General features: G+C 41.9%; 3 protein-coding genes across 3 annotated transcripts; 1 reads left to right on the top strand and 2 right to left on the bottom strand.

Annotated features, from left to right (window-relative positions):
* Window positions 1–1,064: 1,064 nt before the first annotated feature.
* Window positions 1,065–13,797, bottom strand: HMMR (hyaluronan mediated motility receptor). Its single transcript, XM_048319739.1, has 18 exons — window positions 13,681–13,797; window positions 13,080–13,178; window positions 12,413–12,489; window positions 11,512–11,592; window positions 10,623–10,811; window positions 10,302–10,388; window positions 9,912–10,012; window positions 8,751–8,825; window positions 8,439–8,617; window positions 7,475–7,623; window positions 6,971–7,185; window positions 6,231–6,347; window positions 5,251–5,409; window positions 3,965–4,117; window positions 3,760–3,859; window positions 3,335–3,511; window positions 2,660–2,822; window positions 1,065–2,025 (listed from the first exon to the last, which is right to left on the bottom strand). The coding sequence occupies exons 1-18, from the start codon at window positions 13,739–13,741 to the stop codon at window positions 2,006–2,008; spliced, it is 2,202 nt and encodes a 733-aa protein (XP_048175696.1). The 5' UTR covers window positions 13,742–13,797; the 3' UTR covers window positions 1,065–2,005.
* A 172-nt stretch (window positions 13,798–13,969) lies between these two features.
* On the top strand, window positions 13,970–18,170 carry NUDCD2 (NudC domain containing 2). Its single transcript, XM_048320032.1, has 5 exons — window positions 13,970–13,996; window positions 14,032–14,296; window positions 15,523–15,571; window positions 16,776–16,927; window positions 17,830–18,170. The coding sequence occupies exons 2-5, from the start codon at window positions 14,108–14,110 to the stop codon at window positions 17,911–17,913; spliced, it is 474 nt and encodes a 157-aa protein (XP_048175989.1). The 5' UTR covers window positions 13,970–13,996; window positions 14,032–14,107; the 3' UTR covers window positions 17,914–18,170.
* Window positions 18,171–19,203: 1,033 nt separating this feature from the next.
* CCNG1 (cyclin G1) lies at window positions 19,204–24,824 on the bottom strand. Its single transcript, XM_048320031.1, has 7 exons — window positions 24,611–24,824; window positions 23,963–24,226; window positions 22,688–22,941; window positions 22,021–22,099; window positions 21,840–21,938; window positions 21,401–21,595; window positions 19,204–20,753 (listed from the first exon to the last, which is right to left on the bottom strand). The coding sequence occupies exons 2-6, from the start codon at window positions 24,224–24,226 to the stop codon at window positions 21,404–21,406; spliced, it is 888 nt and encodes a 295-aa protein (XP_048175988.1). The 5' UTR covers window positions 24,611–24,824; the 3' UTR covers window positions 19,204–20,753; window positions 21,401–21,403.
* Between the last annotated feature and the right edge of the window lie 715 nt (window positions 24,825–25,539).

Raw genomic sequence — 25,539 nt, 5'->3', positions numbered from 1 at the left:
CTTTGCTTCTCTCCCCACTCTGCTCCACATGATTTATCAATGTTTTAAAGCTCAAAGATCACCCTTGCTGTAGGGCTAGCAGAATTATTTGCTAGAGTTTCCTTTTCTTCTGGCAATATAAGCATACTCATGCCAGCAACCAGATGTAGCAACCCTAAAAGCCCAGTCATGTGACACCTGCCATTTTGGCTTCCCTTGGCATATTTGTACCTTCTGTCAAAAAACTCTTGCTAATTTGACATAGGACATGTCAATCACCAAAAATTAGTCAAAAAAAAAAACCAAAAAACCCAGAAAAAAAAAGTACCTTATCTTAGTGTCTCCATTTTTATGTTTTGAGTTTGGTAGAACCTTTCATTAACATTCAGACAAATGCCTGTTTCCTCTACAATTTTTTTACTCCATTTACATCTTTCAGACAAGAAAACCTTCATTTTTTTTCTCCACAAAAAGAGAACTCCAGTATAATATACTTCTAGCAACTTCTTTATCAAAATGTCTCTCAACACTTTGGGCTGCTAAATTGAATACCAAGTGCTCTTTTAATTAAAACACTTGAAGCTAATCCTCATCCTCAGTCTTCAGAGGATCAAGTAATCCAGCAAATACACAAAGATGACATTAACAGACAACATCTAGCAACTTCTTTCCTTGGACTTAATGTGCATTTTTTGTATATAATTTCCTAGGAATTATGAGGTCTGTGTAAACTCACAATGTCAGCATAAATGGCAATAAATTCTACCAGCTAAGCTTTGGGTACTGCCTCTGCAGCACCTCTGTGCAAGATAGCTGCACAGACATAACAAAAACACAGTTCCACCTTTGACTTAAATTCAGTACTTACTTCTGTATTAAGAAATAAGAGAATTTCGGGTTGTATATGTTGTACAGTTCAGCTAAATAATTTCCCTAAGACTAGAGAATATGTATGTAGTTTTTGAAGCAAGGCTGACACTGGGCTTTGTTATGAAGACAAGACTAGAAAAAAGAACATTAGATGAATCCCACTGTAATGTCATTTTGGGTTTTATCCCTGGTTTGCAAAGGAAATGGACAAATCCTTTCATTTAAATTTTTTATTGTGCTAAAATAGTCTTGATTTTAAATGCAGTTAAACAGATTCTTTCTCCCTTGCCACAGTTCCAGTCTGTACAATGCATGTGAGTACAGTGGATGTCCTCCCACCCAAGTGAGACAAGTTTGGTTGTTATTCCCTGTCACTGTAGCACTGATCACTTACAACAGCTGGCTACAAAGATTTTGTGGCAATTTAAGAGTCTAGTGGAAACAACATTGCTCTTAAGACACTAATCTTCGTCACAGTACACAAATGTTTAGATAAATGCAGTCAATTTGACTTTGACCTGAAAATGCTCTTCTGAAGATCAATAGCTGCAACACCTAGCCCCAGGATTTAAATTTGCACATACTGAATATAGATCCCACACAATATCAAAATTAAGTGTACAGTCTCATTTTCTACACTGGTTCTATAGTATGTAGGCCACAGAAGTAGAAGGGTCTCTTAGCAGTATTGTTGCCATTGGTACCAAAGCGGGCTATAAGCAGCAAAATTAATTTAACATAGAATTGTATGCATTAGAAAAAAATTTTAAAATATATAAAAATCAAAAAACTTAACTGAAACCTGATTTCATTTGTAATCTTGTTCTCCAGTGCTTATTCACCTTTTCCAAACTTTAAATGCTTTGTTCAAAACTGAACTAAGCAGCTTCAGCATATCCAAAAAGTGCAACACTGAACACTTTTCAGAATTCATGCCTGCAATGTTGTTACCAGGAGTCAGGAACATGCATTCATGTGTTGCTTCTCAGTAAAACGTAGTTTTTCTAAAAGTACATAATTTTAGATCATTTTGCTAGGGCTCCTACTGATTTGTATTATATACAGCATCCAAGTTCACCTTGAAGAAGCAGCCTGCCGAAATCTCCTGTAGCACGTGAATTTATGGGTGATTTATTTTCTTAATACCAAGAAGACTTCAAATTTTGTTTTTATTACCTGTAATAGAAAAATGTTATGACATTTGAGTTTTTCACTATTGCTCCCACCACATGAAATAATTTCTTGTCTCCTGGGGCACAGAAGGTCCTACGCTGAATCTTACAGGTAAGCCAGGATTTCAGACCTTGGAACAGACACACTAACAAAACTCTCTCCCCTACCCTGCTTCCCTTGGTGCGTCCTCATGCGCTCCATCTTTTCCTCCAATCCACATTTATCTGCAGACCTTTTGCATCTTCCCTTGACACCTGCAGTGGTGTAGGGTCCTGCCAGGTAGCAGCTAAAGAACCAGGGTGCAAAGGTCTGGCTGAGCCACTTGTACCCCATGACCTGTGCAGGAGGCACTTCCTGTCACCTCATCAGCTGTAACATGTGAGCTGGTGACAGAAGGAAAATGGCTCTGCTGTCTGACCTGGCACACCACCTGCTCCTGTCAGATTGTAAGGATCTGGGCTGGAAGGCACAGTAGCAAACTGTACACTGGGAGTGCCCCATTGATGCAGCCTCCAACATCTGCTGTGGAACAAGACATTCCATTCACCTCCCCCAGATGCAGCAGACTATGCAAGACTCTCATACCTTCTTTGTTTAAGCTTAAGAGGCACAAAGGCTACATCAATATCAAACTTACCTTCTTTCAGAGGTGTTTTTGGAGGAATATTTTCCTTGCTATCATGCTGGAAAGCTTTGGAAGGATCAAAACGCTTAATGCCCTGTACTGCACACAGCTGCTCCTGAAGATGTCTGTTGGTTTGCTTTTCCTTGGCTAGCAACGCACGCAATTTTGAGACTTCCTGGAGAAAACAATGCTTGGATGTTAGATGAAGAACAGGAGAAGAGGCTGCTTCATCATTTACTGAGGGGGCCATTTTATCTAATGCTAAACATACAGACAATGACTGGTGGCATTAAAACCCAACCCAAACATACAGGTGTAGAGAAACCAGCAGCAAGGTACAGGTACAGCGTAACACCACTAAGCTATATGGCAGTCTGAAACTTTCAGCAGACTGTTTATTAAGTCTAGGACCCCAAAAAAAGGTATGAAAAGCCAACCAAACTAAGAGTAGAGGTACTTATTTGTACTGCTGATCCCTCTTGTATGTTGTAAATTCAGTCAAAAATTCAAAACCAGATTTTCTTGGCTTTTCTGAAGGCTGGTGGTTTATTGTAATCTGCTTCATGCAGGGAATTTAAGCACAGAAATAAGTAGCTTGCAGGATTAGTCTATAAATATTTACAGCAACAAACAAAAGCATCAAGCACATTAGTAACTTGCAGATTTCTAATTTTTCATTTCACAAACCTGCTTCAGGTGGGCATTGTCTTCCTTCAACTTCATAACATGCTTGATTTTTTGCTTCATGTTCTGGTGGCCAAGTAGTTTAGCATATGCATCACTCAGTTTATTCAGTTCTTCTTGGGCTGCCCCATGCTCCTCCAGGAGTGCATTCTTCTCAGCCTCAAAAGCATCTAGTTGTTGCTGAAATACATTTGAATGTCTTAGAAATCTTTCAACTAAGCATAGCTTTTTACTGAACTGAAATCTACCAAGGAAGATTAGTTTGGGAAGGGGAATAGCTAGCTCATTGGATAGTAACTTAGGAAACCACCGCAGAATAAATGCCTTGGAATGGGAAGTAGCATATTTACTTCTCAAGAGTACAACTTGAGCCAACTGCAAAAGTCTTATGTCAACAGATACTAACAAACACCTCCTTCACAACACACCTGAAAAGGCTTAACTTTGTTATGTAAATCTTCATACAGTTTACGCCAGGTCTGGATCTCTTTCTTTAAGCTAGAGGTCACATCTTCACTTACGGTTTTCCTAAAAAGAAGTGGAGTTTCATTATGTTCCTTGTTAGCTCTCAGCACTTCTTCCCAATAAAACTTGGATGTGCCATAATATGCAGTTCTAGTTTGAGAAAGTCACCTTAATCTTTCTGCTTCAAGTTCTCTTTTCAGATCTTCAGTTTGCTCCTCAAGTTTTTCCTGAAGTTTAGTCATTTGAGCAAGGCAAGACTCTTTTGTTCTCTGTGTTTCTGCTTCTTTTAGTGCAAGCTTGGTCTGGACTTCTAAAAGCATCCTGAGGAAAATACCATAATCTCTTAATGAGCCCTTGATTTTTATTTTTTTTCCCACTACACTAAATCTAAAACCTACAAGTAAATATGGTTGAAAAGCTGTTAGTAGAACTGAAATAAAAATTTGCACAAACAGTGCCACTAACAAAACAGTAGTACAGAAGGCAATTAAGATGAACAACATTTTTAACTTTTCCTATAAGCAGTCCTTTTGAAGCACAGAAAGATCATATTGCTCATTTAAGGTTGTTCAACGCCAGCAGCTTTTAGCAGGGATAGTTTAGCGGTTAGGCTTTACATGCAGAGATTTGCTCCAGCAGGAACTAATCAAGACTGTTCAGTGTGGATGTATGCAAGATTTCAAAAACCCTACAACTAAAAGCAATGACCCCTCTTCAGCCCCAGCTGTTTGTTCCATCCCTTCCCTGCCACCTCAACCAGGAAATACCTCTTCAGTTTTTCTTTTACCAGCTCTAATGGAAACTGGAGACATTAAGCAGGTGGGAGGAAAGAAAGGGGAGCATCTTAACCAGCACAGAACCATAGGGGACATAGATCACTGAACTGCTGTTAGACAGCCAGAGAAGCATGTCCTCAGCTACTGGCCTAACACAACTTCTTGGGTATTATTTCACATCAGCTGCACTGTGGTGCCTCATATTAGGCAGAGAGAGAACCTCAGTTTACATCATCACAGTGTGGCAATTCATGGATGGTTAATTGGCATTTGCTTGTGAGCAGAACTTGAGGTGACATCATTCAGACTGGAGTGGCAAAGAGTAAGTTCTGCATTAAGTATTTGTCTCCCCTGGGGATCTTATTTGCAGAGCAGTCACTGCAACTGGTATTTCTGAAACAGACTATTCCAACATATTTCATTCAAGTATTTTCCTCTTCCTCTGTGTTCCACATATAGACAAAAGTCAAAATAACTGATTGGACAGACCTAATGCATATAAACTTAGTAAATTTTGTCTGTCAGTATTTTCAACCTTGTGCACTGGGAAAAGCAAGAAACTACTGCTTACACCAAATACTGATCTGATCTTGTAGAGCATCACATGAAGTTCTAGTTAGAAAGCCAAGTCTTAGTTTTGTGTTCCTTAGCTTATGGAAAAGTTTGTCTGTGTAGTACCTTGCACATTCTTCGTTTGCTTTGTTTTTAGTGTATTCTGCTTCTTGAAGCAACTGCAGATTCTCTTGGCCTACTTTTTTTAGGTTGGCAACTTCTTCTCGCAGAGAGGTATTCTCCAGTTTAAAATTGCAAATTTCTTCAGCTGATGCTTTCTTGTAGCTGGTATTACAGTACAAATGAGAAAAATCTTATTACTTCAGGCAAAATACAGACTGACGTGTTTACACCTTACAAGAGCAATACAAGCTCATGCTAGCAAGTATCAAGGATTTTATACTCTGAAGATATGGCAGCATACAGGCACTGATGAATCCAAAGGTAAGAAAGAAACCACAACACAAAGTTCCATAAAGCCATAAGCAGTAACACTACAATGAATTCTATGATACAGATACTACCACATTTTTGTAGGTATTTTAAAACACAAGACCTACTCTATCTGAAGGTTATTTCAAACAGCAAAGCTCCTACTGTCTGTAGTTGGCATTGGCAAATATCCCACAGGATCCTTCATGAGTGAAGGATCACACATACCTAGTAGTAACAGTATCACTTTTTACATACTTTCACAACCTGAATATTTTAAGGTAAAAAACTTGCAGTAACTGTATGAAACTATTCTCAATTCAGTGCAAATTTTGATTCTAAACAAGTCTTTTTGCAAGACATTTCAGTGCCAAGAACACCATCACTAGTTACAAATCTCATTGTGATTTAAAAGCACTTAACACCTCCAATTGGTTACATTTTGGAAGAAGAAATATCCAACTTCCTGAACTAGACAGTGATACTGTCACTATACTTGCCTAGTGCTCAATAAATAAATTCTTAATGCCACCAAATACCATCACAAAATCCTCTGCTCTACTGCCATGCCAACACTCATATGGTGTGAAGTACCAAGACTCATAAACGAACAGTACATTTTATTGTCATCTTAGAGATAATCCCTGTCCTATACATTAATAAAACTTAAATACCTTTCAAAGTCAGCAACAGCCTTTCCAAGTTTCTGCAGTGTATTGCTGTGCTCTTCTTGGATTTGCAATACAGCACTGCTATGCATTTCCTTGATTTGCTCCAACTCTGCATTCTTCCTGAAATAAAAATTCAGCATTGCACACTGGAGAGAAGTATGTCTGAATGTATCACCAAATGCTGCTATCAGTTACAGAAGGCTTGAAGCAGCAGCAATAAATTCATTGTGACAAACCAGTAACTTCTCACATACTAAAGCACAATCTTCACAAATAGGTATTATTAATGATTTCCCCTCCCCTTAACTTTCCAAGGGAGTTATAGAATAGACTGAAGACCCAATAGTAAACTTAAACAAGAAACAACTGGCTTGAAAATCTTTTTGTCATTGCCTTCTCCAGGACAGAAACAGCCAGTACAACATGCACAAAGCTTACCCAGCACAGCAAGGTCAGAGCACTACAATACCAGCCTTTCAAGCAAATCTCAACTGCCTTTTTTTTTTTTGTGTGTGTTAAATTACAACAATGTAAAACTGACTCAAGTTACTATTAACACTGACTCAAGTTACTACTGCTAGTGATTAGATCTCATCACTATTAGTAATCAACAATCAACAAGAAATAACTTCAGATCTGCTCAGGCCTCTAAAACCTGAATTGGGCTCAGAAGCTCTGTTTACACTACTGATTTAACATTCTTCCTTTCAAAGCTTTAGAATCAGAAAATTTCTTTCACAAACCCTGTCAACTTTTCTTCCATCTGTGCAAGTTCAAGACGTTGAGATTTGATTTCTTGTTCCAATCGCTTCACCAACTTTTCAGCTTTCTTTTCCTTTGCATGCAATTTATTCAGCTCCTTCATGGTATCATTCAGCTCTTTTTCCAGAAGATGTCTCTCACTTGTTACTTCCTCTTCAATCTCCAGTAACTTCTGCTGCATTGATGCAGATGACTCCTGCATGCCAGAGTACCACAGATTTTAAAACTACCAGTACTTTCTGGGTAGTAGAGGGCTAGTTTTCAGCGTTTAAACTTCAAATCTATGGGAAGAACCAAAACCTCCATCCCACCAGCAATGACTCTCAGACCTATTAGACCACACAAGTTACTGCAGGCCAGTACCCACTTTGCCATGATAACCTAACTGTGGAATGCACATCTCATGCGTAATCCAAACAAGAATTTTTAGTGCCAATCCTTGAGATTACAACCTATTTTTAGACTTATTTATAGTCTGTATTTACCTTCTCTTGCTGCAGCTGAGAGATGACCTCCTCATGCTTCTGAAGCAGTTTTTCGTGTTCTTGTTCTGCCAAATCAATTTTTTTTTTCAGGTCTTCTATTTCAGCATTCATACTCAGGAACTGTCCTTTGGTCTCAGACAACTCTTTCTCTACATAGAGAAATTGTCAATAAAACACAAATTCTCTTCTCTATCTTCAAATAGGTACAATATGTATTATTCATAATACTTCCATTCCATCTTTAGTTTGTTTGTTTTTCCCTTGCCTAACTATCAAAAACACAGAAAGAAAACCCCACACAAAACAAACCCATACCTTAAACCCATCTGGAAACTCCTCAAAATTGGCTCGAGGTATACCACTTTAAAATTATTTTAAACAGCAGGAGTGTTTGGACCAAGCAATTGGCCTTCACCAGAAGAGCATATGGCTGGGGAAAACAACTACATGAGTTCCCCAAAGTTTCTTCCACAAACTAGTACACAGAAGGTAGCTGGTACAGAAAACTGAGTACACATCTCAGATTGCAGAGTTGCTGGTGTAGGGAGAGAAGGAGTAAGGAGGTGAAGATGGGATCCTTGCCATATTCCCAACACCTCAATGAACCTGTACACAAGCTGTTAGCAGTGAATTCACACAATATTATACTGCTTCTCAATGAAGAATAAGGAACAAGAACTTAAATGCTCACCTTTCAGATTAAGGCCACTCCTACAATTTTCATTGTGTACTATCTACCCAAGTTACCCTCCATGGAAACACCAATTCAGATTTAACAGATGTCAGATGTGAAGGGATTTCCCTGTTGTTAAAAATATGCCTTGGTGTTTCTAGCTGGAGCTCAGAGACTTCTCATTTGGAACAAACCAGTCTAAATTGACATTTTAGAAAAAACCTATTTGAGATGCTTTAAGGCATGTGAGTGATCCCACATATGGAACAGTGTACAAGAACTAACAATTACCTTTCTCTTGTTGAAGCAGTTGACACCTCTCATTAAGTTCTTTCATCAATTTACATGATTCTTCCTCTTTTGTTTTGAGGGTATTCTTCAGGATCTCAATATCTTGGTCTTTCTTACTCAGTGTCTCCTCCATCTGGGCGACTTCCAGTTTGTATTTCTCAGCTGTTTCTGCAACACTACTGTAGAAGAAAATTCAGGCACCTGTTACCACTAAATTTTGTTCGTAAGCTTACACATCAACACAAAGGAAAATGCTTAGGATTGTTGGTTTCCAAAAGGAAAACTAACTTCTTGAGAACAATTTGTTGTTACCTGAGCTCCGTGATATATTCCAGAAGTTTTTCAGTGTCAGACTTTTCTTCAACTTTCTCTCTCTCAGTAGCAGACCTAAAACCAGACAGTTTTTATGACAGATATATTTAAACAAATTCAGAGTTAATTAGTAACACACTTTCATCTCCCAGTTTGGCTGAAAAACTGATATTGGCTCTAAGAGGTGATTCTTCCCTCTTTTCATACCTGTTCCAGACAGTCTTCTCATTTGTAGTAAAGATGCTAAGCCGTATTTTGCCACGAGCAATATGCCACAAACATAATGCATTAACATAATGCAGCTTTTGTAGCAAATTATCATCTCCTCCCTTTGTGACCTGCACTACCTGCATTATTACCTTTGTGTACGTTAACAGCCAAGTTTGTGCTGCAGTGCCAGTTGTGCCAATCTGACATCAAACACAGCTTGGAAGTTCATTTTTCCTAGGTCACTATCCTCAGCAACAGGCTACACATTAGTGCACTGTTCCTGTACAGCACATGACATTTTTTGGGCAGAATAGAAAGTGCTGTGTTAGAACTCACTCTCCATCTACACAGAGCTGCTGAAGCTGAGACTCCGCAGTTGCCTTTCTTCAGAGCACATGTCTACATCAAAGCAGCTCTGAAGGCACCACAATGGCTCTTCAATGCACTCCTCTGGAGAGCATGAATGCGTTTATCAAATCCATGCCAAATGCCTGGCTGCTAAATTAGGATTTCAGCTCCTGCTCTAATGCTTTTCTATTCTTGCTTATTCCTAACTTAGTAGTCTAAAGAGTCAGAAATATCCTATCCATACAAATGTCCTCCTCCAACCTGAACCACAATTCTGTTCTAAAGACGTATGTCTTCCCTCTCCACCCCATACCCAAGAAAACCCCACCCATACCACACTGGAAGACAAAGAGTTGACATGATACAGTTTATCTTTTGGAAAAAGATTAGATACACTAGAGAAACAATGTTTTTAATGGTTGTTTTATCAAACCACAGCAGCTGTTAGAACTTCATTCCATCATATTTATTCCAGATGACAAACACTAATAATGTCTGTTCCTTCTCAGTAGGGAGGACAGCCTGTATTTTGGTTACTACAAAGGGTAAGCATGGAAACACAGCTAGATCATCATCTCATCTAATTCCCTTCCTAGCACTTACAGTTTTTCTTGTAACTGTGCTACTTTTCCTTTTGAATGCTCTAGATTTCTCTGCACTTCCTGCAGCTTCATTTCCATGTCTTCCTGCTTTGCCAGTGCAGTCTGAAAAAAAAAAAAACCAAACCCAAACTACATGTATTAACATTAAAATGACATTTAATATAAAAAGAGGGCATTGTGGAAGAGACAATGGTAAACCGAAATTTAATTCATCACTACAGTTTAATGATAGCACCTACTACTGTGCTAAACGGGATTGCAAGTATCCCTCTGTAAAGATATCAGCCACTTATTAAGCAACAACCACCACCAAGAGCTTCAAACTATACTGAGGATCACTGGTTTTGTTCCTGAGCAGCTCAGAATTACTGTCCTGTGCAAATGGTCATACCTTTTCCTTAGCATCCCTCATGTTTCTGAGCTTCATCAACTCCATGCACAGGCTGCTCATTTTCTTCTGCACACCATCTTCAGACAGCTTGTTAGAAAAGAAGATAAAACCACTAAGCATTATTCCTTTGTATGAATTGCTGTTCACACAACCCTTTCCAAGCTGTTCCCCTCCCACTCTGTGTTTAGACCAGGCACAAGATCCCAAACCAGACATGCTCTATGTCAAAACAGATGCTGATCAGCAGCTAACGCTTCCTTTTGCACAGAAAGCTCAATAACAGCAAAGGCAAAGCAAAGATGTACTTATTTGTGTGAATACCTTTGACTTCAGTAGTTCATTGCTTCTTGTTAGCTCCAAAAGCTGTTTTTTCAGGCATGCAACATTTGCCGAAAGAGAGGTTTTCTCCTGAACTGCAGCACTCAGCTTTGCTTCAATCTTAACAAAATCTTCATCCAGAGCCTGAAGTTTTTTATCCTGCTCTCCACGTTCTCTCACTAATGCACGGATCTAAAACATGAGGTGTTTTCTTTATTTCTTACTATCATTACTTTGGCCTCTCCAAGTAAACTACAGGCATAAGTATCCAAACTGTATTTACTTCCATTCAGAATATGTATCTGTAACTCTCATTCACAGGAAGGAAATAACAGAATCACCACAATTCTCTATTATTACACATGATACAATAGCAACGTTTCACCTGACTTATTTTATGCTACTGAGCCAGTACAACATGTTAAAATGAGAATAGTCTTAGCTTTAATACACAACAGAAGCAAACTTTCCTTTTTGGCTGTGACAGACAAAAAGGCAGAATGTGACATTTGAGACACAAGGCACCAATTAGCACACAGAAGTGTGCTGATACAATTTAGAGTGCCTCTTAAGCATTAAAAGTATGACAATTAGTGAGCAAAAAATCTTAGCTAGCAATAGTTAAATGAAACAGAGCCTTTATGGGGTAGCCAACAGAGGACTTAGTTCTGTTTTTGAGAAGACTGACAGAATAACTGTTCGCAATCAGCCAGAATTAATGCAATTCCATTAGCTTTGTACATGCATATCTGATAATCTTTCTTTTGCACAGAGCCATTTGTAAACACTTGTATGCTGTGTGATGCAAAAGAGGCCAATTCTACCAGCTTGTATTTTTTATTATGGTAAGTGGGAAACATGACAGGATTTCACTCACATAATGTATTCATACCTCCTTCTCCAGTGCCTTCTGTTTCTTTTTCTCTTTCACAAGCATAAGATCTTTTTTAATCTTCACAATCCCATTAGCCGGCTTTGGAAAAGAGATGTGTTAGAAATCTCTAGCTTCATAGTAGCTGAATACAATTAAATACAAGAGTGGGTGCTTCATATAGACAATACTACAAAGATACATACCAAATAAAGAGCAAACCTTTGTCTCTTCCAGACAGGGCAGAAAAGTATCAGGTTAGGATGGGGTTTTTACTTTCTCATCAGCATTACTCTGAAGGGACAGCTCATAACCACAGGGACAGGAAGGAGATTAACAAAGTTGGAGACTTTAGCACCCACTAAGCTTCATAAAAACATTTTAATATCTTCACCTCAGGTTTGTTTGAAGAATTTTATCCTACATCACCAATACGTGTAAACTTAAGTAAAGTCAGGGCTATCATTTTTCAGCTTGTTAAGATACGAATCTTGAAATCCATATCCTTGCATAGGACACTGAGAACCTGTACATGCAGTACCATCCCCTCCCTGTTTCTTACACCACCAAGTTTCCACTCTGCCTTGCCCAGCCCAGGAAAGAAGGAACCAAAACACCATCTCCTTAAAAAGAAAGGATCACAACGTAACTACATGGTGAGCAAGAGGAAAAGAAATCCCAACAGCATAGCACCAAATATAACAAGTTGCTCTGTAGTCCCAAGTTAATTATCGCACAATTCCCAAGGATGCAGCTATTTCATTTTTCCTGATTAGTTACTACGAACACAGACACAACAATATGTTCCATAGTTCACTTGGGTAGGTTAACGACAATTGTATGAAGAGGCTGTATTGTTTAAGCAGTCAGAGAGATTTAGCTGGGATTTAACACTGCTACAGACACCAGAGCAGAGTCTTACCGTTGATCCAAGAGATATGAGTCTCCTTGCAGTTACTGGGGTGGGTGCACTCTTCTCACTGCTCAGATTTGTCTCACCTGAAGAAGGATGCAGAAGAGAATGGTGAAGGAAGAGAGTGCACATGCACACGGGGGAAATGTAACCAAACTACACAAGGTTAATTAACTATGTACAAAAGACAACATTCCACCTGGTTGTTAGACTATCAACTTGACAACCCCGTACCAGCTGCTTTTTTACTGCAATCAGACAGTTCAATATTAGTCATCTGGGCACTTGACAAAGTTTAGAGACAGACTGCCAGGTGACAGACAGTTTTGGTACTTCCACTTCTGCCAAGTTTCCCTGCCATGATCCAGATCCATAATGCCAGTTTTGAACTGAGGGATGCTTTAGATACTAAAAATGCATTTAAAGTATCTCTAAACCCAAGGTTAATTAGTAGTTTATTTGACCTCCAGAGGCCCCCCTAATTAGAAGTAGTCACATATAAAGCTATTTTTGGAAGATTCCAACAGATGTTTTTACAGCTGCTTCTTTGAGTCGGAAGGTAGACAGTGAATCTCTGCAACAGAAACCAATTTCTGAAGAGCAGAGCAGTAACAGCACTAACAATTGTAGCATCTAAAGATATTTTATCATTGTGTTCTGTGCAATTTTTACTTACTCTTCTGTTTCCTAACCCCTTGGCATGCTTCAGAGGACAGCAAACTTCTCGCTCCATCTGATGGCTTAACATTACGGGATCCTTGCAGGGGGGCACATGCTAGAAATGAGATTTTCAGAACAGCAAAGAACAATGAAGGTAAATTACAGGGTTTTCAGCTTCGATGAATTGAGGCTGATAACATATCTAGGGTAAACCTACAGCCAAAGTCTCACTGTGAGAGACTCGTACATCAGAAAACACTCTCGCTAGCATTGCCTCGGCCGTGACAAGCCCTGCACGTTCCTCTTACAGCGCTGTACTATGGATCTAGAGGCCAGCAAGACTTGGCACCACTTTAGTTACTACGTAAATTATACACGTTCGCTACTGTATTTGGCATGCTAGGGCTAGACACGAAGTCGGAACCTTCTACCTTAGAAGGGGACCCCCGCGAGAACCCAGAGGGTCCTCAGGCACCGCGCTTACGGGCTGCTCCTCACAGGAAGGGAGGCCCTGAGGCCGGCCCCTGGTCCCTCGAGCACCACCGAATAGCTCACCACCGAATAGCTCACCACCGAATAGCTCACCACCGCTCCCTCTGTCCCCTCTCCTCACGTACCAGCACTGCCATCACGGTGGAGATGGAGCTGACGGCCAAGCGGCGCGCGCACAGAAGCCATGGCAGCGCTGGGACCCCGTGGCCCCGGCGTTCAAAGAGGCCAACGGCCGCAGCGCGCGCCGCCCAGCCAATCAGCTCCCACCGCCCCGCCCGCCTCGGCCAATCGGCGCGCCCGGCGCGGGGCACGCGCGCTGCGGGCCCGGCGAAGGGGCGCGGTCGGCGGTGCGCGTGCGCGGGGTGGGCGCTCCCGGCGGGTCAGGCCGGGCCGGGCCGGGCCGGGCCGGGCCGGCGAGCGGGGCCGGGATCGCGGAGCGGAGCGGGGCGGAGCGGGGCGGAGCGGGGCGGGCCGGGGCGGGCCGGGCCGCTGTGCGGGACTGTCTGTGCGGTTCGGTGCGGATCGCCGAGCGGAGCGCTGCCGTCGTGTCCCATGTCGGCTCCGTTCGAGGAGCGCAGCGGGGTGGTGCCCTGCGGAACGCCCTGGGGCCGCTGGTACCAGACGCTGGAGGAGGTGTTCATCGAGGTGCGCGTCCCGCCGGGCACCCGTGCCAAGGACGTGCGCTGCAGCCTGCGGAGCCGGCACATCGCGCTGGCCGTGCGCGGGCAGGAGCTGCTGCAGGTACCGCGGGCAGCCCGGGGGGAACGGGCCGGCGGCCGCGCTCGACGCGGAGGCCGCGAGGCGCCGGGGGGGCACGGGCTCAATTCGGTTATAAAATACCTTTGAAATCATCGAGTCCAGCCTATGAGCGACTGTGTCAACCGACCGTGGGCTTTCCTTAAACACAGTCCCCTCCAGGGACTGTGACTCCGCCACCTCCCTGGGCAGCCCGATCCAATGTCTAATCACAGTTTCTGTGAAATTTCTTCCTGATGTCCAACCCAGACTTGCCCTGGCACAGCTTAGACTGTGTCATCATGTGCTGTCATTAGTCGCCTGGGAGAAGGTTTGCACACCTGTGCTCTGTGGTGGCTGTTCTTTATCCCAGGTTTGATACATTAAAAATGACATTCCTTGGAAAACCTGCACGAGGTTTTTCAGATGGTGCATGTACTCCAGTACATGGAAAGAGAGCTGGAGAGGGAGTTCTTACATGTAGTGATGGGACAAGGGGGAAGGGCTTTAAATAGTCAGAAGACAGTGTTATACTGGATGTTAGGAAGAAATGAGTGAAGCCCTGGCACAGGTTCCCCAGAGGAGCTGTGGATGCCCCATCTCTGGAAGTGTTCAAGGCTGGGTTGGGCAGAGCTTGGAACAACCTGGGATAGTGGAAGGTGTCCTGGCCCATGGCAGGGAGCTGGAATGAGATGAACTTCAAGGTCCCTTCCAACCCAAACCATTCTGTGATTCTATGAAAAATAAAGATACAAATTCACATGGATTTTAACGTGGATGTGGGCAGCATTTCAGTGCACAGCTTCAATTGCTCCAGAAAGCCAAAAAAAAACCCAGCCTAAAGACAGATTTACTTTCACATTTATAATGAACTGCTCATACTGTCTGTATCCTGCACCAGAGCTAGATGTTACTCCTGGCAAAAACACTTGCATTTTCATGACAAGATTATTAAAAATGGCATTACCTGCTGAGAAACACAAGCCTTTTCAATGACTCCAGATACTGAAACAATGACAGATATTAAATGCTTCATTTTTTTAAAAATTGCATAACAAGCAATTATATTCTTTGACAAGGCTACATGCAAGTCTGTATTTGTAGGGCCAGATCACTCTGTTCATTTTCAGCAGAATAGAAGGTGGTTAAGTTGTGAGTAAAACTTCATAACAATGTGAACTAGATGCTGAAGACGTTTTACTGATTTTTAATATTGTACCTATCTTTTGCAGGGTAAGCTTTTTGACTCTACAGTAACTGATGAAGGAACATGGACCTTAGGTAATAACCTACATTTGAAGTGATATAAAGGCAGTAAAACTTTCCAATAGACACTGCAGAATAGTTTACCCCCTCTTTATCAATGGGAAAGATTACTTTCTTCCCTGTTCATAACTTTGTAAAAAGGCAATCATTATTGCAGGATTAAGGAACTGAGGTATTACAAAAGCACTTGAGACTAAGGTTAATGAGAAAATGCCACATCCTGGAAGGTCATAATCGATGGGTTACAAACATCTTCATATAGTGAGAAGTTTTTTGCAAATCTTCATTTAAAGGTAAACAGTTACGGTACAGTTGTGTGGCCTATGAATCTCCATAATTATTACTTTTTATGCATTACATTTTTTGAATGAGTGTCAAAATCTACAGTGCAAGAGAATCAGAAAGAAATTTAAAAATCACACTAAGGTGTATATATATATAATGAGGAAAAAATGTATCTGGCCATTGTATCATAAACACTGTAAAGTATTCAGAATATTTTGGGGTTTGGCAATCATATTTATGGACTGTGCCTCTCATTGTTTTCCTATGAAGGATTTTCTTTTCCGGTCAATATTTATTTTAAATTACTAAATAATCAATCAACCCTTAAACTAGAAGTGTTAACACACATTGTGAAGTGAAGCCCAGTCTTTTTCAGTATGTGAATGATCTTCAAAATACACTTCTAATGCTGTATTTATTCACTTCAGTAGAACTAAATACCCTGCACATTTACTTTGAAACATGCTTCCAATATATTCTCTATGGGCATACACAGTTTTTAAATAATCATCTGTTCATATGTTGCTAAAACTTAGTTCTAGCTTCTGTTGGTAATAACTCTCTGTAAAGCCTGACCTCAAATTTTTCATTATTGCTTTAGCAGAGTTGTCTGTATTAATAGATTAAATCTTTTCTCTGTTGTGAACCTCTGTGTTTGCAATAGAAGTACTTACGATCTGTGTTTTAATCCCTTAAAACAGCTTTAGCATTTCACAGGCCAGAAGGGGAGAGATGACAGTACAGGCTGTCTTTGCTTTAGCCTTTTTTTTCTTATTAATGTTTATTTATTTATCAAGAACCAGATTGGCATTGGCATTAAGAATTTAAATTACTTCACATCTTGTGCTTGTTAATGGTGAATTCACCAAACCAAGAAAAGAACCAGCACGTAGGACTGAGTTTAAAGGTTGTTCTATGTTTTTTCATTCAACAGAAGACAGGCAGCTGATACGAATTGTTCTAATGAAGACAAATAGAGACGCTGGAAATTGTTGGACATCTCTGTTAGAAAATGAATATGCTGCTGATCCTTGGGTGCAGGACCAGATGCAAAGGAAACTTACACTGGAGCGATTCCAAAGAGAAGTAAGTTAAAGGACCATAATTACTCCTTATATTTTTTGTTAGCACACAGAGGTTATGGCCAGGAAAGCTGAGCAAATGCAATGGAAATACATGATTTAGTTCAATATCTATAAAATGCTTACAAGGTTTTATTACTGGGCTTTGAAGAGATTATTCTGTCTGCACTCTGTCTGTAAGGTTTGTGAAAAGTTCAGGTGAGTTTAGAGAGGCTATTGCTGTTTTACATCATCTTCCTAACAAGTCTTCACTTTATAGGCTACACACAACTTCTACTATTATCTAGAATTATGACATAGCCATATTTACAGTAAAGTTTGAACATCAAACTACTGGATATGCTTGTTTATAACGTAAGATGGAGTAGAATAGTTAGCTGGGAAAGATGTTTCCTTGCGCTTTCACTAAAAGTGCTTAAATTGTTTTGCTATACCTTTAGCAGACAACTATTCCTGTACATGTCTGCAGAGTTGTAGAATTACATCATTTTACTTAGCAGCTGAATCAGCACGCTATGTACTGCAAAAGAGAACAGCAGTTTTATGAACCTTGTTATCCATCAGGGCATGTACGTAGATTCTCAAAAGGCAATTCCAAAGGACACCAAAAGCCAGATCTCTTAAACTTTCCGTAATACTTCTTTTCTGGGAGATCTGCTTGCCAAGTCAAGAACAGCATTACAAAGTCACTTCAGCAGTAGGCAACCAAACTATGGCAATTCAAAGTTTGTTGACACATTTTCCGAGAATTTCAGTGCTGTGATAAATGTTTGACAAGTTGGTTGTTACATGTTCTTGTTAACAATGGCAGAATATTAACAAGAAGCATTTTAGGGTTTTTGTTTGTGGGCTGAGATTTTTTAAAGCATTTTTATTCTAAACAATTTTTAATTTTACCTCCATCAGAACCCTGGATTTGACTTCAGTGGGGCAGAAATTTCTGGAAACTACAGCAAAGGAGGACCAGACTTTTCTAGTCTTGAAAAGTAAACTTTTTGTATGTGATGCTTTAGGCAAATTACATTTTACAGTTAAGGACTGGAATCATGTAACTATTGAAGACTTCAGTGATCTCTTCAATGGATTGTTCACAAAAGTAATTACTTCAGTGAAGAGAAAGAAGATCTTTTCCAGCAGAATGAAGACAAAATGTTCCCAGCTGATTTATAAGCTGTGCTAACTTTGTAATACTAAGGCACAAACTATAGAGGAAGGTGTACATAAAAAAGTAACGTCTTTAAGCAGAATGTTTTGCTTGGGTGGTTTTTTTTTTTAGGAACACCATAGTAAACCAATCAGTTATAAATCTGCCACTTGTCTTTATGCAAGGATATCTTATTCGTGCTTATCTACACTTGGGAAGGCATCTCCCCATGCATCAGGCTGGGGCTGATCTGCTGGAGGACAGCTCTGTGGAGAAGGACCTTGGGGTCCTGGTGGACATTGAGCTGTCCCTGAGCCAGCAGTGCCCTGGGGGACAAGAAGGCCAATGGTATCCTGGGGTGAATCAGGAAGAACATTGCCAGAAGGTCAGGGAGGTGATCCTGCCCCTCCCTTCAGCCCTGATGAGGCCACATCTGGAGTGCTGTGTCCAGTTGGGCTCCTCAGGACAGGAGGGACATGGAACTCCTGGAATGAGTCCAGCAGAGGCTGTGGAGGCTGTGGAAGGGAGGACATCCCTACAAGGAAAGGCTCTGGGAACTGGGGCTGTTCAGCCTCGAGAGGAGAAACAGCTGAGGGGACCTCATCCTTGTCTGTCCCTGTCTGCAGGGAGGGCTCAGAGCAGGGACCAGGCTCTGCTCTGTAGTGCCCAGCAACAGGACAAGAGACAATGGGCACAAACTGATGCCGAGGAAGTTCCACCTGGGCATGAGGAAGATGTTCTTCCCTGTGCAGTGACTGTGCACAGGAAGAGGTTTCCCAGAGACAGTTTGGACTTACTGGGGTTAATCAAGAAATGTCTGGATGAAATCCTATGGTCATGTATTCTGGTATGACCCTGCTTGAGCAGGGAGGTGGGACCAGCTGATCCCACCCATAGTCCTTTCCAGCCTGACCCATTCTGACCCATTCACTGTTGAAGAACAGATACCATAAGATACTTAGCATTTTCTCATGTGGTTGTCTAGCTGCTCCTTATAAAAATAAATTGGAAAAAAAATATCCATTATATCCTACCTCCTGCCTGGAAATTTTTCTCCAGGTACTCTCCAGGTATAAATCATGTTTATAGGCTTCCTACTAAGATGTTTCATAACAGACAAGAAGAAAGCTACTCAGTTAAGCACATTTCAATGTTTAATTTAAAGGTACATATCTTAATATTGAGACAGGACAATGAGAATTGCACATTGCATCCTCTCCCAGTAGCCTGACCACACCTTTGAATCACTTTGCACAGGTCAGCACAATGCCCAGGCAGCACTGGCAGGTGCAATACCCAGTTACACGTTTTGCAGTGCAATCACTCCCATGAGCTCATGAGAAGACTAGATTTGTCCAGTAGAGAGCTTTGGTACAGAGTCTCCTGTGACTGTGAAAGCTTTAACTAGTTTGAGATAGGCAAAGAATGGTTTCCACCTCAGCTGGTACCATTACAGGAAAGGGTTGGCTGGCTAACACCTCATCCCACACTCTGATCTCTCCTTCTCCACTCCATCAGTCCATATGACAATCAGGTTTAACAGCCTGTTGCCAACAGCCCCTGGCCCACAGTGATGCAGAATTCAAGAGGACATTAGCAACACTCTCCCAGACCCTCTTTTTATCTAACATACAATAGTATTCTTATCATTCACTTCCTTGTTAGCACTAGAAGCATGATATGCCTCAAATACTGACCTGGTCTTCAGAATAAACAGTTGTGTTTTACAAAGCTTACCATTAAAGAGATCAGAGTTGAAGCAATCTTCAAAGTTTCTCAACTAGATTGCTCCTAAACAAAGGCCAAGATGGGGAACTAGCCCTGCTCCTACTGTACTTGTAACAATGTGCCTTGTCAGCATCAGCTTTTAGTACAGCAAAACTCTGGAAAACTAAAGCCAGATTTAGGGCATGTGACCCAGTTCTTTCGCTTAGTCTTCATTAGGTATCACAAAGTTTTTACACTCTATGAGATAACTTGTGGCATCAGTAAACCACAGCTCTTACAAAATACTGCAGTTACTGATGCTTAGTGACTGCCTTTTTTAAAGGAACACAGTAAAGTTTCTCTTTTCTCCTGCTCTGCCTACTCGACATGTTCAGTGGGTATCACATAGGCTAATGTTTAATGTGACTGCGGTAGGAGGCCAGTGCCCATCCCAGCAGGAACACGTGGACACAAGGTACTGCCCAAACAGCACACCAGGTAAGCTGGCAGGTATTTGCTGTTGTCGTCAATATTGAGTGGGATTAGTCTTTCATTTCTTAACACACTGCAGCACTGCATTATTGCACGTAAGATTTTCCTAGTATTGCATACTCCCCAGAAAGTGAACCAGGTTTTAAAAATTAGTATCTAATTCAGCACCTGCAGTTACTGTAAACCAAGGTTAGATTACACAAGCTGCTCTACAAACTATAAGGTGTTAAAATTCCTTGTATTGGGATTGTTATTTCACTGACTAGGAAACAGTCTACCAAGTAAGACTGAAAACTGACACCACATACTGTTGTATTCATCATTGAAAGAACTGGTATTTGCTGGAAGGATCTTTAGTCTGAAATGTTACATATTCTTTCCATGAGTTGAGTTCTTCATTATTAAGATCATGGTTCAGACTGTTTCTCAAATATTCGTGTGCCTGTTGACAAGGTCACAGGATGGTCTTCTTAATTTTATTGTATTCCTGTAAAAAAATCCAAACCAACCAGTCAACTGAAGTGCTTTCTACAAGAGCCAAACAAAGCATGAGATCTTAATACAACAAGACAACAGGAAGACAGTGGTTATAGAAAAATGTGTAGCCTCTGGAAGTAAAGTCTAGGTAAGGAAGTAGTTCACCATTTTTGCAGAGTAAAACAGTAACTGAAGTAAAGGAATAACTGAATTACAGATTTTAAATAATGACTAAACAGTTATACAAGTAAAACTGCATAAAACTGTCTTGTAAGTGGCTTAAGTGAACAATTACAAGAAACTCATTCTAACAGGCTGGTTTTCTTCTTGGGATAGGAGCAAGGCAAGTTTTTTTTCCCCTTTTTCCCAGCTTTACTCCACATTTTAGTGTGAATGAGATAATTTGTCTGTAGAACATTTCTGCTACCACAACACATATCAGTTCTTTCTCCAATGTTCATACATTAATTAGGTTGTCACTTCTTTAGGTACAGCACTGGCTTAAGCATGAACACAAGAACAGGCCTACTACACTTACATTACATGATTCCAGGAGGTAACCTATAAGGAACCTGCAGGTAGTTACAAGCTAACTTTACTTCTACATTATCAGAAGTTGATTTTACAAGATCAGAAGTTGATTTTACAAGGAGTTACCTATTATGAGGTGGTCTCTGGAATGGTAGGAAGGTGTGTTATTCTGTAGTAGCTATGTTTAAGCTGCCGAGCTGTACGTCCAGACACAATCCATTTTAATTTCTGCACATTTGGTTTGGAACACTTGCTTGAGGAATATTCCATAAGGCACTTTAACACCAGCTCCTTCCAGAAGGTCAATTCTCTGTTATTTATCTACATAACAAGACAAAATGGCATATGTTAATAACTAATTAGATCTTTACTTTATACATGTACTTTCAGCTTCTTCAACAAGACAGGCAGCCAAATATCCCAGGCCAAATGACAAAAAACCAAAAAAAACCACAAGAAAGCCACAAAAGAAACCAATTTGCCAATGCACCTGTCCCTTCCCCATTGTGTAGACCTTTCCATGCGTTTTTCTTCCATCCTCCCCTGAAATTTTATCTGCACATACCTTGGAATGTAATTGCAGAAATTCCAATGCCTCCGTCAACTCCAGCAGTTTTTGTTCTTCTATCTCTAGTGCCATAATAGACAGTGCCAAGACAGAAGGCTGGAGAGAGAGAAAATGTTTTTAAACACTGCTTTGTTAAGTTTCAGCAGTTAATTTTTTTTTGAACTTTCAAGATGTTTACCTTGGCTTTAGAAAACATGATTCTGCAGTGACAGGCCTTTAGCTGTGTCTCAAGTCTCTCAAAATTAAGGTATTTTCCCCTGTAATAAAAACAGATGAGTGAATCTAGAGGAATGCAAGATTGATCAAGGCAGCATCACTCTGGAAACTCAGAGAAGCAGCAAGAATGTTAATTATCTAAACAAAGGCCTCATTTGTCCCAGAAGTTCTAGGGTTACATTCAAACAGGTGTTCAGTTTTGGCAGTCCCAATGCCAAAAATAAATCTTGTGTTACACTGGGGAGAGTTGCATTATCAAAGCAGGCTTAACAAGGAATTTCAGTGCTTACTAGCAAAAGGAATCTTTCTTGAGCCAGATTTTGCAATCTTTACAATGAGGCAATACTTCACTGCAGCATAAGTAGAGATTTATTATACCATCATTATTGAGCAAGTTTGGTTTTCGGCTCAGAGAGCAATACTCAATTTATGCAAACAATATTTAAAATTACAATAATACTAAACCACAGATACTCACATTTATGACAATTACCAGCAAGGGGGAAAGTTTGTGGGATTTTTGAAGTACAGAAAGGTCAATTACTCAAGCAACTTCCCTGCTTATTTTTCTACATTCTACATTTCCCGATCATAGGCAGTTATAGCAAAATCAGTATCAGTTATTGTACCTTTCACAGCTTAAATTCTCATGAATGAATGAATGATAGAGCTGTAGAAATTGGAAGGCTGTTGTAGCTTTGATTTTCCAACACAATTTCTCCAATATGATTTTCTCCATTCTCATCATATCTGAAACAGTGAACCTATACTGGCTTATTCGAATTAAGTCAGTGGCTAAGGGCACATTTCTCTCTTCTTCTGATGCCTTCACAGCCAAGTAGAAGCAGCTGAGTCCAACACAGCCCAAGTGTTTAGGCTGTACCTAAAGAAAAGTGAACTGTTGTTATTTTCAAAGAAGTAGGCCTCTGATCAACTATTACCACATGAAGTATCAAACTGTAGGCACAGATCTATTTCAGGAAAAAGTTATTGGGGGGGGGGGGGGCAGGGGGTTGTTTTGTGTTTTGGAGATTGAAAACTAAGTCTTTCATCATATATTCTTATATTTATTTAACCAAACCAGAAAACAGTCCCACACCATAAGTTGCATCTCATTCATCTAAAAAGCAAGGCTGCAGAGCAATTTTGATTGAGGTAGAACTGGTTTGCTAATGAGGTTCTAAAACAGCCTAATAAGAACCTTTTAGGACTTAATATGTTGTACATACTAGGTGATAGTGAAAAATGGGGATTTCTAACTCTTTTTAAAGTATATATATGTACACGTGTATATATTAATTGTCTTATTTAATCCATAGACAATGCAGTCCCCATTTTTACTGCTTATTCTGGATTCAGAAGTCTTTGAAATCATCATTTTCCCATCCATTTCATCTAGCTTTCTCATTTTTGCCTGAACACACAAGGAAAACAAGCTTTTGTTCTTGTCCAAATTGTACAGTGTAAATCCTATCTTGTTAGACAATTAAAAACGGCCTGGTCAGCATGTCACATCTGCACGGGAGAATGGAGTGCTAACTAATGTTTGACCAGATTTTAAGTGTTTGACAGCATCTTGATATACACAAGGCTTATTGACAGGTTGAAAAGGCAGTTAAGAAGAAGTAATTTAAGATGTTCTTGTATCTATGCAACAGGACAGGCAGTCTGTCTTGGTCTAACTCGTAAACACGTCCTGTGCTTCCCAGCCCCCGGGCATCCTTTAGTTCTTCCTTCTCCAGAGGAAACACCTTTCTTAACAATACCAAAATCTGAACGGAGAACACCAATTTTTAATTGTGCAATCAAGAATCTCTGGAACGAGCTTAACCTTTTTCTAAACCCAAGACATTCTAGCTTCGAAGAGGAACTAGGCTGGCAGCTTATACTATAAAAAGCCTTACCTTCATTTTTGATAAGAATCTATCTAAGAAATTCACAGCTAACGAGAACGTCTCAGTGTGGAAGCCAAAGAACTGAGTTAAGCTGAGGAGATCTTTCACTTCGAAGTCTCGCAGCCGTGCGGTCATTCGCAGGCCATTGTCGTGGGCAGCCTCGAGCAGCCTGAGGCCGGCGGCCCGGGGCTGAGCCCGCAGCTCCAGCTCCAGCATTGCGGGGAGCTGGAGCAGCAGGTCCCGAGCCTCGCCGCTCGCCAGGGTATCGATCATCTGCCACGAGAAACAACGCCAGCCAATCAAACAGCTAAAACGCGGAAAACTCACCAAAAGCCTCACAAACTCTACAGCCAAGATGCAGCAGCCCGGGCACACGCACGGAGCGCCCCAGCCCCGAGGCACCCCCGGCCTCGCAGCCCAGATTGTGCGGGGCACGGAGGGGCCGCGCAGGCGGCGCCTCCCGGGACATGCCCGGGCCTGTCCCACGCTGCCGCAGGGCTCTGCCGGCGGACGAGCGACGCGCGCGCTCCGCCGTGGGATGCGGGGACAGAGGGACAACGCCCACGCCACGGAAGGGACGGGAGGGGACGGGACGGACACAGCACGGGGAACCCAACCGCGCAGCCGGCGGGACGGGAGTCGGCCTCGCGCCCTTACCTTGTCTGTGCAGCCCCGCTCCCTGCCCGAGAGGGGAGGGCCGGGCGGGCCGGAGTGTCCAGAGCGGGGCCGGAGTGTCCGGAGCGGGGCCGGAGTGTCCGGAGCGGGGCCGGAGTGTCCGGAGCGGGGCCGGAGTGTCCGGAGCGGGGCCGGGCGGTCAATGCCGGGCACCGTCCGGCCCCGCAGCACCTGCGCGCGCCGCGAGCCCGCGAGCTGCCGCCCCGCCCGCGCAGTGGCGCCCTCTGGCGGCCTCACCGCGCCAGGCCCCGCCCCCCGCCTGCTCCTGAGGCGGCCGTGCGTCTGTGCTTCCATCGCCCCGTGGCTGGGAGCGGCGGCGCGTGCGGGGCCGTGTTCCTGCCGGAACCAGCCCGACCGCCTTCTGCCCCCAGCGTGAGGCCCGCACCCCCCGGTAAGGCCCGGCTCCGCCGCTCCCGCCCCAGGCCGCTGTGACAGTCTAGTTCGTTGGGGCGCTGGGAGTTCCCCGAGCGTGCACCCACCTCTGGCACAAATGGCATTTAAAGTATAAATCGCTTCTAAACTCTTGCGATGGCTCCTGGCTGGGTTTCCAGGCCAGGGCAGATGTTGTCCCCCGGGCTGAAGGCTGGCAGGGTTCGGTGCGTTACTGCTCTCACCTCCGGCACAGCTTAAACCTCTCAGGTACAAGGCACTAAAGGGTTCATGTCTTTAATGCTTTCGAGTCCCCCGATATATTTTGGTATATTAATGGAAGGTGAGATTGTCACCAAAACTGCGGGAAAAACAAAAACCTTCCAACAACATTTTTACTGTTAGAGAATCAAGGCATTACTTTATTCTGGCCATCATGTTGTTCTGGCCAGGATGTGCAACAGAAATAATTTCAATCCACACATAGCCCGGGCGTACAGAGAAAATCACTCCATGACACATCCAACACTCAAACCAGCATT

The sequence above is a fragment of the Corvus hawaiiensis genome, chromosome 15 (assembly GCF_020740725.1).
Source record: "Corvus hawaiiensis isolate bCorHaw1 chromosome 15, bCorHaw1.pri.cur, whole genome shotgun sequence".
Classification (NCBI taxonomy): Eukaryota; Metazoa; Chordata; class Aves; order Passeriformes; family Corvidae; genus Corvus; species Corvus hawaiiensis.
The sequence above is the reverse complement of the archived record's forward strand: the minus strand, read 5'-3'. Positions and strand labels throughout refer to the sequence as shown.

Coding starts and splice junctions, on each gene's coding strand:
- HMMR (XM_048319739.1), bottom strand. CDS start 13,741: ATGGCTTCTGTGCGCGCGCCGCTTGGCCGTCAGCTCCATCTCCACCGT. Junction 7,624..8,438: donor ACTGCTTCAACAAGAGAAAG/GTAATTGTTAGT, acceptor TTCTCTATGTAG/AGAAAGAGTTGTCTGAGACC. Junction 4,118..5,250: donor GCAAACGAAGAATGTGCAAG/GTACTACACAGA, acceptor TATTTTCCTCAG/GATGCTTTTAGAAGTCCAGA.
- CCNG1 (XM_048320031.1), bottom strand. CDS start 24,226: ATGATCGATACCCTGGCGAGCGGCGAGGCTCGGGACCTGCTGCTCCAG. Junction 22,100..22,687: donor GAGAATTTAAGCTGTGAAAG/GTACAATAACTG, acceptor TTTTTATTACAG/GGGAAAATACCTTAATTTTG. Junction 21,596..21,839: donor TTCTGCAATTACATTCCAAG/GTATGTGCAGAT, acceptor CTTGTTATGTAG/ATAAATAACAGAGAATTGAC.
- NUDCD2 (XM_048320032.1), top strand. CDS start 14,108: ATGTCGGCTCCGTTCGAGGAGCGCAGCGGGGTGGTGCCCTGCGGAACG. Junction 14,297..15,522: donor GCGGGCAGGAGCTGCTGCAG/GTACCGCGGGCA, acceptor TATCTTTTGCAG/GGTAAGCTTTTTGACTCTAC. Junction 15,572..16,775: donor TGAAGGAACATGGACCTTAG/GTAATAACCTAC, acceptor TTCATTCAACAG/AAGACAGGCAGCTGATACGA.